At 36.8% G+C, this 12,310-nt stretch overlaps 1 protein-coding gene across 1 annotated transcript in view; it reads left to right on the forward strand.

Moving 5' to 3' along the window:
- Positions 1-9,455: 9,455 nt before the first annotated feature.
- The window catches only part of LOC121414552 (M-phase phosphoprotein 8-like), a 31,373-nt gene continuing 28,518 nt past the window's right edge, over positions 9,456-12,310 (forward strand). Inside the window, exon 1 of the mRNA XM_041607767.1 lies at positions 9,456-9,634. Within this exon, the coding sequence (XP_041463701.1) occupies positions 9,500-9,634 (135 nt within the window). The 5' untranslated portion in view covers positions 9,456-9,499. The remainder of the gene's footprint in view (positions 9,635-12,310) is intronic.

Below are 12,310 nucleotides of genomic sequence, written 5' to 3' on the forward strand. Positions count from 1 at the left end.
TGTGCAATTGCCGGTGCAATTGATCACCCAAGACAACATCTTCTTCTTCTTTTCTTGCTTCTGATGGCGGGATCTACCACATGTTTTTAAAAGATTTAAAACGGGGACTCGAGTATATAATCACCCTGACAACAAGTTTACTAAATATATCAAAAAAGAAAATGATTACGAATATTGCCAATTAGGTCTGAGAAAAATCCATCAAAGAATGAAAAAGGTTAGAATCTATTTTGATTTGAGACGTCATATGTGAACAGCTTTAATTTCCTACATGCAATCAATAATGAAATTTCGTTTTCTCAGATAAGTATGTTGATACTGTACCTTATAAGCCTATATATAGACAAATTATTTCACACCCGTTTCTAAAAAAAAAGTGAAAAATAAATGATCACCGTAATCGTAAAAAAGTGAAATTTAATTATGCATTTCATCACACATGGGGCCGTAGGCTGCCCGTTTAAGACGTCACGAATCCGAAAAAATTCTAATCTTTTATAGATTGTTCTTAAACTTTCACCATGTTTTTAAAAATATTTTCGCAATAAACTTTTGTCTACAGTGAACTGATCGATATCCCCTAATATTTTCATATTTCTTCTTTCTCTTCCTTTTTTTCTTTTCTCTTTTTATTTTTTTTTTTAATTGTATAATTTCTTCTCTTCTCGTTTACATTTTTTTTATTTCCCCCACACTTTCTGGATCTTATCGTTGTGTGTTTTGAAAAGATGGTCCCCTCTGGTAAACTAAAAAAAACCCCATGAATTTATGTGCCATTCTCACATCTCGCGTACGTACATATACATAATATATAAACATTCAGCGCCCCGCCCCCCCCCGCGCCAACACATAAATACATTTATAGATATATGCCTATATATTCTTTTACTCATATTATATATATTATATATATAGGCCTATACATATAAATTCATTTATTCATATTGTGAGTAAAAAATTACGATCCTCACATGTCCCAAATTTGAGAAATAAATTTGACGAGAACGCATAATCATTATAAAATTATGGCTGGAAAGAGTATAGTTTGACGTAAATTATAAGGGGATTAATGGTAATTACTTAGGTTAAACCGCTATAATGTAAGCTAGTGATTCCACTCTTCCTGGAATCCAGGAAGTTTGCGATTTTACAGGATCATTGAAGTGAGAAATTCCAGGAATTTATCATTTTCGGGAATATTATTTTCTTACCATTATGTCAAAATCTCACAAAATTTGATCTTTTTAATTAAAATGTCACAATTTTTGCTTGCTCGCTTCGCTCGCAACTTGGCTTTATAACCATTGCCCGTTACGTCATATCAGTGTTTCGCCCCCCTCAGAACTTTTGGCTTAATCACAGCACTGGGCCCTATATTTCATTTCAAGGGAATTATGGAAGACTGGAGAACATTCGCAAAATTCCAGGAACTTTCAGAGTAATGTGGTAGGTACCACGATATACAATGTATCTTTCTGGGCAAGGACCACCGAATTTGGTCCTTTTCAAGACCAACACTTGCCCAAGAAAGATACATGGTGTACCTATACCACACTATTCTTCACCATCTTCAGAAGTATTATCTTTCAGAGTAAATTCCAGGAATTAAGTTCCGTTTTGAAATCGGTAAAAAAATGAAAAATTTTATAATTCAGACAATAAAAAACAAAAGAAATAGTGAGTGAGTGACATCATGGACTCTCTTATTTTCATGTCACTTATAGTGTTGTGCATATAACTGTTTTGTGAAAAATAAGCGAAACTTTAAAATGCCATAACTTTTTTATTTTACTTCCGATTTTGATCAAATTTTCAGCGTAATGCTCGTTTGATTTTTCTCTATTCATTCAAATCAACATTTTTCTGGGATGGACTTGACCCTTAATAAAGACACAATCAAACTACGCTCGATTGAAATGGACTCCAAGACATGCCCCTAAGACACCCCCCCCCCTCCTATAGAGGGAGAGTCAGGGGCGGAAATCTCTCCCAAAAGGTAGGGGGGAAAAGAGGCTTGAAAATTTGACAAGCAAAAAAAAATAGGTTTTCACCTCAAATTTAAGGTCAGAACTACTTTGGCGTGATGTCAGACGAGGTCGCACGCGACATAGGTCTGTCATCGCTGGGCGAGGTCAGCTAGTCGCACGCGACTGAGCGATTATATAAACCTAAACACTTTAAGTACTATATCCTCGCCGTTACGTAATCGAAGGACACTCGCTTTTGATGAGCGAGGCCCAATTATAATGACCTCAGCTGGGAATGTTGGAAGGACGCTCGAAAAGGCAGAACGAGATGTTGGCCATGCATGATCCCACATACAGTATGCCAAGGACAATGCGATTTACAATCTCGAGGAGGCTTTGCTCTCAAATAACGAGAATTAAGTTCGTGACAGTATCTTTAGCCAAATAATTTGATATACGCTCTAAATTACAGGGATTTAAAATAAGTCCAACTGGACTGTAGTTAGGGAACAGTCGATTTCTGGATTTAGTTTTAGTCCTAAAGACTTAAATTTAAATTTCAAATGATTTAGATTTAAAACTTTCGAGAGTTTAAAAATGAATCTTAAGGATTCAAACTAAATCCGGAATTCGATTGGTCCCTAACTACAGTCCATGTGGATTTATTTTAAATCCCTGTAATTTAGAGTGTATGTCTTCACGCTTGGATAGTTGGTACCTATTCCTTGCAGTGATGTATAAAGTTTGATTTGCGCCAAAGCTGCAACTGCATGACTACATAAGTTGATTAAACATCATGTAAATTACTGAAAGGTGTTTTTGAAATGGATTTTAATGAAACCCTTGTAGGATTATAACAGCATTGACGTCTAGATTCATTTTAATTGCTGTCATACCTTAATTTTTAATTTGGCGCATGATCATTTAAAAGTTACATCACATGCATACTGTTTATCTAAGCGTGACTAGAACCACCACATAAAAATGGTATCAAATTATTTGGGGAAAGATACCTTTCAGCTATGTCTTAATTATACACTTGATGATACGTTTTGACAATCAGACCTGAGAGGGATATTTTGAGAACTTATAAAATACACGAATCAAAAATATGCTTGCGCGCAGCGCGAGCTGAAAATGTTCATAATATTTAGACCATGAAACTGACATTTTTACAGAACACTTATACAAAAAAAATTGTAAATCGAACAAAATAATGAAAGCTCGATGTCTGAAAAATGATTTGTATATCGGCTTTAAAACTTTATATTTTAAGCTCCATAATCAGCCTATATTGAGCAAGATAAATCTCAGAGAACAATGTGAGCGCGAAGCGTAAGCGAAAATTTTATAGAGTGACGTGAAAGATGTCTTTCCCTCATTTGATTTTATCAATTCGTCTTCCTCCTCTTATTTTTCCTCTTCATTTTTCTCGTCTCTTCTCTTTTCCTTTCTTTTTCGTTTTTCTTCTTTTCACCCCCTTTTTTGCTCTTTCCGCAAAAAGTGAGGGGGACATTTAATATTGTGTCCCCCTTTATACAACAAAATGTAAGGGGACGCGTTCCCCTTACCCCCTGCAGATTTCCGTCAATACTTGTGTAAAATTGAGATTATTCCGCTTTTTAATCAAAACCATTTATAAATTATTGAATATAAATGTTTAGACATTCAGATGAGAGGGAATGAATTCAAAATTTCGATCAGAGCAGACATTAAATTATACGGTTCATAAGAAAGAGTTAGCTTTAAGAAAGCATGAACGCAAAGGACGAAAATGTGAGTGAGGTGGATCGGATGAATAAACTTGAAAGAGATAACCGGACAAGTCTCATTTACAAAATTATTTATGGGGTGTATAGGCTTAGTTTCATAATGATGTTTTATATACCATCGAGGCCCGGGGTTGATATGATAAGAACATTAATATTTTTCCAAAATCATGACCAACAGCAGTTTTCTCTTAATGCTCTTCTTAATCCCCCCCCCCTCATCTCAGGGGCCGTCTTTCCACGATACCATCCCAGATTGACCTTTAGCATATTATATATTTATTCATTTACTTATTTTGTTTGTTCATTTATTCATTCATAATATATTCAGTTGGCGTTTTGTTTATAATTGGTGGCCCGTGCGTCAGGATAGTCTTGTATCTGTTGTCCATGGGACCCTGTAAACAAATATTTACAATATGCCCTACATGGGGGGGGGGTAGGCTTTAAGACTGAAGTTTAAGTATATGTTCACTTAATTTCTTACAACAAGAAGTATTACTTAGTAAATAATAGTACAATAATGCGAGCTTTAAGAACAAGCTGAAGTTTTTCTTGAAATAATACCTGAAAATTAGTAATTTCGGTTTTCAGGTTCTTTCAATACTTTTGCACTCTTGGATTTCATTTCTAATTTCTTTTGCATATAATCTCCACTTGTATTATTATCATAAACCAGGGCACAAAATAATAATAAAAAAAAGAATTAAGTGACATTAAAACTGTTGGTACACACTAAGAAATAAAGGTTCAAAATTGAACTCCGAAAGGTTGATGCAAAATCAGCACCCTATATGGGCTCAAAAATTGAACCCCTGATTTGGGGTTCATTTTTGCATCCTGAGGGTTCAAAACTGCACCCCTGAATTTTAAATTGAACCCCTAGGGGTGCAGTTTTGAACCCGCAGGGTGCAAAAATGAACCCCAACCGCAGGGTTTTTGAACCCCAAATCAGGGGTTCAATTTTTGAACCCATATAGGGTGCTGATTTTGCATTAACCTTTCGAGGTCACTTCAATTTTGAACCTTTATTTCTTAGTGTGTATATTAAACGGGGCACGTACCGTACGTGCATGTCCTTTGTTGCTATGGAAGGGGTAAATTAAAAAAAAAACATAAGCATGAACATGTTATTCTATTTCGTCCTGGATTGTTTTCTTTCTCTATCCATCTGTTACTAATCATCTAAATGGAATTGTTTCATTCAATCAGGGCGTAACAGGCAAGGGGGGGTGTCAAACTGCCCCCCCTTGGTGCGGATTTCACCGGGAAAGTTAATTCAAAAAACGGGGGGGGGGAGTGTGTGTGTGTGTGGGGGGGGGGGCGTGCATGGCGGCGTGCACGTTTGCCGGTCACGTCAACATATGGTTTTTAACCTGTCACTATTGTACAGGTATATCACCCAGTTCTAGTATATGCAACTTATGATCATGAAATACGTGCAATGTCGGTTATGAACAATCTATGAAAAGAAATATTATTTTTCGATCAAAATTTCAAAAATATATCTATAGTTGATACTTCATCATGACCGACGTATAGATTATATTTGTTTTTCATGTACTTACAGCTTCTCCAAACATGATTGGCAGGTAGGCTCGACGCCTGCGGAGCCTACCTGGACTGGGTTTCATTTATATAAAATGCTTTTTTTTTTCTAGCCAAATTCATATTTTGGTTATTTTCATCATTATTTGCATAAATATATATAGGCCTGCATGGGCGGAAATCTCTCCCAAAAGGTAGGGGGGACACAGGGGAGGATCCTGCCTTCGCCAATAGAGGGGGGGGGGGTGGGTGGAAATTTGTTTCAGCCATATTTTCCCCGATCGGCAGCTCTAAGATGGTTTTGTTTGTTTCTTTGAAGGGTAGTCCCCATTAGTCACTTCATAACTTTATTCTTAGAAATTAATATACATGTATAATATCATAATCATTATGATGCGAGCGCGAAGTGCGAGCCAATTTTTTTTTAAATGTTAGGCCTATGCATTTTTTCCTAAAATTTGAACATTCTGGGCAATGTTTGTTATCCTGAAAAAAAATGTGTATGCAACTTAATAATTACTATGAAGGCAAAGCGCGAGCAGAAATGAATTGATGGAAAAGATACCTGTTAAAGACTGCTTGCAGTTAACAATCAAATAATGCGAGCGCGTAGCGCGAGCTAATTTTTTTGTGGACATTTTCACCTTAAGAATGGAAATTCTAAGCACTTTTTGTAACTCAAGCAGAAAAGGTATATAAGTAGACAATTGATGCGAGCGCGAAGCGCGAGTTGAAAATTTCGAGATTTAGTCCCATAATATTTACTGAACGAGACAATTTATTCATTTTTTTAAATCATGAAAGGATGAGTATTTATATATGTGAGCGCAAAACGCGAGCAGAAAATGTTTATATACGTTAAGAACTGGTACCTGTTGAAAAGGTACCTGTTAAGGACTCAGGCGTGCACTTAGACATGAAGGCGTTACATATTTCAACAATAAAAAAATGCGAGCGTGAAGCGCGACTGGCTGAAAAAAATTGAAATTTCTAAAGAAAGAATGAAACTTTTTAATCAATTTTTGTGTCTAGGATAGCTATACAGTGCGTCCCAGAAAAAACGAAACCGAGATTTAGCGATGATTTATCATGACTTAATCATAAATAAAATAGACAAATGACCTATCAATGTAAAGCTTAGAATCTCCTCTTTCATCTGGTATTACTAAGATCATTTCTCATTCACGCATGAGTGAGCAAAAACAATTTGAAAAGGGGGTACCAAAAAGTCACTTGGCGGGCCGTATCTGTGTTTTAAAAAGAAAACCTCATTTTGAAAAGGTTCAATATCTGCTCTTTAATTTGATACCTCAATTACAGAAAATGGTCAAGAAATGACAAAGTTCTGGTTATTTGAAATAAGGCTTGAATTTCAATAATTTCAGAAAATGAAGAGGTTTTACAGGCTAGCGTTCAAACTAACTCGACACTCCGTTTTGTTGACGATCAGCCATGCATGAAGTCTTTTGTTACCGTGCGATAGCTTCTGTGGGAAACCGGTGAAAACAAGTTTATTTAATGAAATTAGGGAAATACAACCATTATTTCGAGGGATCATAACTTCTTTAATTCTTGTCCATTTTCTGTGATTGAGGTATCAAAGAAAAGAGCAGATATTGAACTTTTTAGTCATGTGATTTTCTTTTTGAAATTCAGATACCCCCCGCCAAGTGAGTTTTTGGCGTCCTCTCTTCGAATTGTTTTTACTCACTCATGCGTGAATGAGGAATAATCTAAGTAATACCAGATGAAAGAGGAGACTCTAAGCTTTACATTGATAGGTCATTTGTCTATTTTATTTATGATTAAGTTATGATAAATCATCGCTAAATCTCGGTTTCGTTTTTTGTGGGACGCACTGTATAATTCAACAATAAACGCGAAGCGCGAACAGAAAAAATCGGGATTTAGACCTAAAAATGGGCCACTCTGTTCATGTTTTGTAAATCATGAAAAGGATGAGTAATAAGGGGTCTTCTTACATTAATAATGCGAGCACAAAGTGCGAGCAGAACAATTTGATATTGTGATCTGAAACTGGATCATGATTTAAATAGAGAACAAATTGAGTATTTGAATAAACATGCGCGCGCGTGTGTTTCGTATTTAGACCTAGAATCTAGGCATTCTAAATACATTTTTAATCATGAATATCATGAAACTTTGAAATTCCGATCTGAAAAAAGAGTAAATTACAGCTTCATATTTCAAGCACTTTGTAGGAAAAGTGTAAGGTAGATATGGATCGCACTTAAAAAAAGCTAAAATTTTCATTACTATTATTTTAGTTTACCGGGACATCCTTACGACATGTCATGAAAATGATGACTATCTTCCTATTCCTCTTGCTAAGCGTGAGATGAAAGAAAAGGAACAATTTAATTATTACATTGATATCATGTTTATTAATGCCTAATGAGGGCGTGAAATCTGATGATATCATGTCATAAAAACTTGACATTTTACTCTTAGGATGCATCAGTTAATATATTTTAAGCATTAATGCGAGCGCAAATTGCGAGTTTAAACTTCATGAAAAGGGGATTTTAAGTAGTTTGTTGCATAATTAATATTGAAACATACATAACTCGCCAATCAAAATGCAAGCGTGCAGTGCTAGCTGCATGATGCATCTTGAAAATCAGACCTGAAAAGGGATATTTTGAAAACTTTATGGAATACACGAATATAATAGGTATCTGATACGAGCGTGCAGCCCAAGCAGCAAAAACTTGGCCTGATACAATTATTCAGACCATTAAAACGGACATTTTTAAAGAGCCATTTAAAAAAATTAATTTGTAAATCACACAAAATTATGAAAGTTCGATTTCCGAGGTGAAATGTGTTTTGTATATTGACTTCCAAACTTGATATTTGAGCTCCATATTGAACAAGATACATAAATCACCTAACAGGCAGTGCAAGCGCGAAGTGCGAGCGAAAATTTTATATAGTGGCACGAAAGATTCTTTTTATTTTCCAAGTCTTCCCTCATCTTATTTTATGCACTCGTCATTTTCTCTTCTCTTTTCCCTACTTTTTTTTCCTTGGCTTCTTAATTTCCCCTTTTTTCCTTGTTTTTTGCTCCGCCAATAGGGGGGCGGGGCCGCCTATGGGGACAAGGGGCGGGAAATTTGACAAGTAAAAAAAGGCATCCCAAAAGTACGGTCATCTCGTCCCATAATACATGTTTTATTTCGATTTAGAATGATCTATTTCTTATACCATCATAAAAGACCAAAAATAGTAGGGGGGACATTTGATATTGTGTACCCCCTATTTTGAGTAGGGGGGGGGGGGGGCACGTCCCCCCTGTCCCCCTGGGATTTCCGCCCATATAGGCCTGTATAGGCTGACAGTACAAACACAAAAAAAAGTATTTCGTTCGATATGCTTAGATAACAGGAATTTATGACTTTCGAGTTTGGCGAGTTTCTCTATAAAAAAAATCCTTTGTCAACTAAACGAATGGCGATTATGGCAAAAGTACGACAATGCTCCACAAAAAGGATGTACTCTAATTGGAAGATGAAGAATATTCAGGCAGAAGGGGTTAATTCGACCTATTCATGGTGGGGGTGCACGGGGCTGGGGGATATAGGATAGACCGTGCACATCGCCTGCCCCCTCCCTGGATTTGCACATGGCTTTGGTATTCATACAGGGGCCGCGGAACCTGGGGGGCTGGGGGGGCTTCAGCCCCCCCACTTTTTTCCAAAATCGTGTACAAAAACGTAAAATTGACCATATGATTGTGATTTTTAGCATGGTCAGCCCCCCCACTTTTGGCTCAGCCCCCCCACTTTGAAAACCGTTCCGCGGCCCCTGTCATACTTATACAAATTCTCCTTTGTAATTAGAAAACTGAGCTACATGTACCATTTAATTTTTTTTGCAACATGGACTTCACTCGTCAAGTGAATTAGATTTAGTAGTCTGTAGGCACAGACCCGGTAACTTTGATCAACAAGTTGGGTTTCACGATATTTTCCGACATTTTGAACAAAAATCAATGTCAGGGGCTTTAGATTGTATATTCAAGCACAAGCCCAACTTTCTTCGCGTAAAAGGTGTGCACTGCAAACTAGAAACCACATAGTGCCCCCACCAAAAAAAATTGTAATAAAAAAGAGATAAAAAATATAAAAAATCGACGGATTGAAAAGGAATAACGATGACCTCATCTTGACCTGAGCTGGCTGAGTGAGCATAATGGCCGAATCTGGAGCCGGTGAAGATTGTAAACATGACGAAGAAAATAGTAAAATGTCGGACGAAGAATCAGAATTCGAAGATCAGGATAGCATTTATGAAGTGGAGAAGATCGTCGGAATATCAAAAGAAGGGGTAAGACGCTTAGAATTCACGCAAAATGCTTTTAAAGCTGTCTTGATTGACCGGTTCGCCACTGACTGTGTGGCGGACTGCACTGCTCACTTGGCTTTGAATTGAATGAATTGCGTGTGTAACGTATTGAAATTAGTGTGTGCTGTGCATGTTGATCACTGTCTTGAGTTTGTTGTGAAATTGTGCCGTGTTGAAAACTTGAAAATAAAGTATGAAGGGGGGGGGGGGGGGGTGATTGATTGCACACCCAAATTTTAAACATTGATTTCTTCCAAAGTCCACATTTTTTCTCAGTTCATTTAGAACTAAAATTAAGTTAGTAGTGAGTGTCATGATCGACGTGAGTGTGTGCCATCGTGTTAACTTAAAAATTTAGAAAATTATGAAGTCAATGATTCCCAATAATTTGCTTGCAAAAAATAAAATGCGGCCCAAATGGTCATTTCTATTCAGATTTTAATAGATCAAGATTTTTTTTGGCTTGCAAATGGTGGTGCCCCATCATCCCATGCCATGTACGCACGCATACCTCCTACTTAGTACTAGTCACTTAAAAGTAGTAAAAGGACAAGTCCACCCCAACAAAAACTTGATTTGAATAAAAAGAGAAAAATTCAACAAGCATAACACTGAAAATTTCATTAAAATCGGATGTAAATATGACTTTTTAAAGTTTCGCTTCATTTCACAAAACAGTGATATGCACATCTCGGTCACCACTGCATCGAAGGGGGCGTGTCCAGCTCCAGTTGTCATGACGATCTGCCTTTTTCAGGACGGGCACTCGTAAAAATAGTGCGGAATATTTTTGGAGTTTGTGAAAGCAATTTTTATTGAATTATCCGCATTACTCTTAGGCGGCTAATTGGAGGATGGGTTTATGAAATGTCATAAAAATTTGACAGTTTTGAAAATATGCAGCATTGAAATGCATGTATGTCAGCTCTGATCTGCAACCTAATCAATTAGTAAACCGGAGAAATTTGGTTAATTATCTAATTTGTAATCTTACTTTTTAGTACAAATGTTGTGTATCATTGCAACAAACATTTCTACCCATGATGTGGTCATTTTGCCAAGCATATAAATACAGTGACAGGTATTTTTGGGGCAAAAATGTGATATTAAATATTGTTAATTACCGTAAGTAACGGTGTATTAACCGCACCCGTGTATTAACCGCACCCCCAACTTTGGACTAAAAAAAAAAAAAAAAAAAATCTTCTCACATTTACATGCATATTTGAGGTACGAAGAAACAAAATCTAAGTTTTTCAGATTTCCAAAGTATCCAAAGAGATTACCGGTATGCAGAAATATGCTGTTCTTGATCAATTCATCTACAAATGTTAGAAAGAAAGAACGGTCCCGACAATATTGGCAACTTACACACTCGCTCACCTCACAGTAAGTGTACACACACAGCACTGCCATTACATTGCAAACTACGATACAGTACAAGTCATGCCAGTACATCTTATCAAATTATGATCTGTGTCTTTCCCAGCGTAGGAGGAAGAAACATTCACATTTCTTGCATCACAATCTCACAATCACTTTCAGAAATTTGATGTCTTAGCATGAATTTTGGATACGGGATTATAGGAAGGTTCAAGAAACAAAGAAATTTGCATTTTTTACAGTTTTTTTTTTACGGCTTCGTGCCGTCTCTCTCGTGCGTGGTTTACATGGTATCTTATGAAAAGCAAACAGGAAGGAAAAAAAAACAAGCTGGCGCGAAACGGGACTTTGAATAGCGCCAGCTTAAGTCGCACTACAACCACATTACAACGCAATCTCTAAGCTCACTCAACTCTCGCTCAGCGGTGACAAAATATTACCGAGTATGCTTGGCGTCTCTTTTAAATTAGCCAGGGAACTTCACTACTTTGAATCGAGAATAAAGTCAAAATTAGTGTCATGAAGGTGGGTGCGTTTGTTATGGACAACATTTAATGAATATTGCAACAATCGCTTCCCATTACCCGCGGCTCATACCCCTCTAAACGACATTGCCTGGGCGGCTACGCCCGGCCACTCGATGTGTTGTGAACTGGCAGACATCGTACATGTACGGGAGGGGTTACGGCGGGCTGGCTCAGACCCGTCACCGTGTATAAACCGCACCCCCGACTTTTGCTTCTACCCCGCCGAGAAAAAGGTGCGGTTAATACACCGTTACTTACGGTAATAAGTGTAATTAATACACGTACAATGAAAGATGATTGTTTGATTTTTGGTACAGATTTAACTATTGATGTTTCAAGATTATAACTGCAAAATAGTAAGGTGATCCAATGTTGCATTAACTTTCAACACCATTTTATGTGCAGCAGGTCCAATTTGAGAAAAACACATTTCAAAATTCATATTTACATTGACGTCTATGTAATAATTAGCTTTTACTTAGTCATTTTAAGGAAAAAAAAAAGTATTTGAGACTTAAAACTTTTTCATTATTTAGAGAATGGTAATAGCTATAACATATCAAAAAATAAAATTTTTGACCATTTTTACCCTGTTCGCGAAATTGGACCACCGTATGATATGCGACCTTTTACAAAATTTTGTACTGCAGATACATATGTGTATGCAGAGAAGCACAGCTCAGACAAGGGGCACTCATTCAATGAACAAGGTTATTGATATAAACTGAGCTGTCTGTTTTACTCCCTG

The sequence above is a fragment of the Lytechinus variegatus genome, chromosome 4 (assembly GCF_018143015.1).
Source record: "Lytechinus variegatus isolate NC3 chromosome 4, Lvar_3.0, whole genome shotgun sequence".
In the NCBI taxonomy this organism is placed as follows: Eukaryota; Metazoa; Echinodermata; class Echinoidea; order Temnopleuroida; family Toxopneustidae; genus Lytechinus; species Lytechinus variegatus.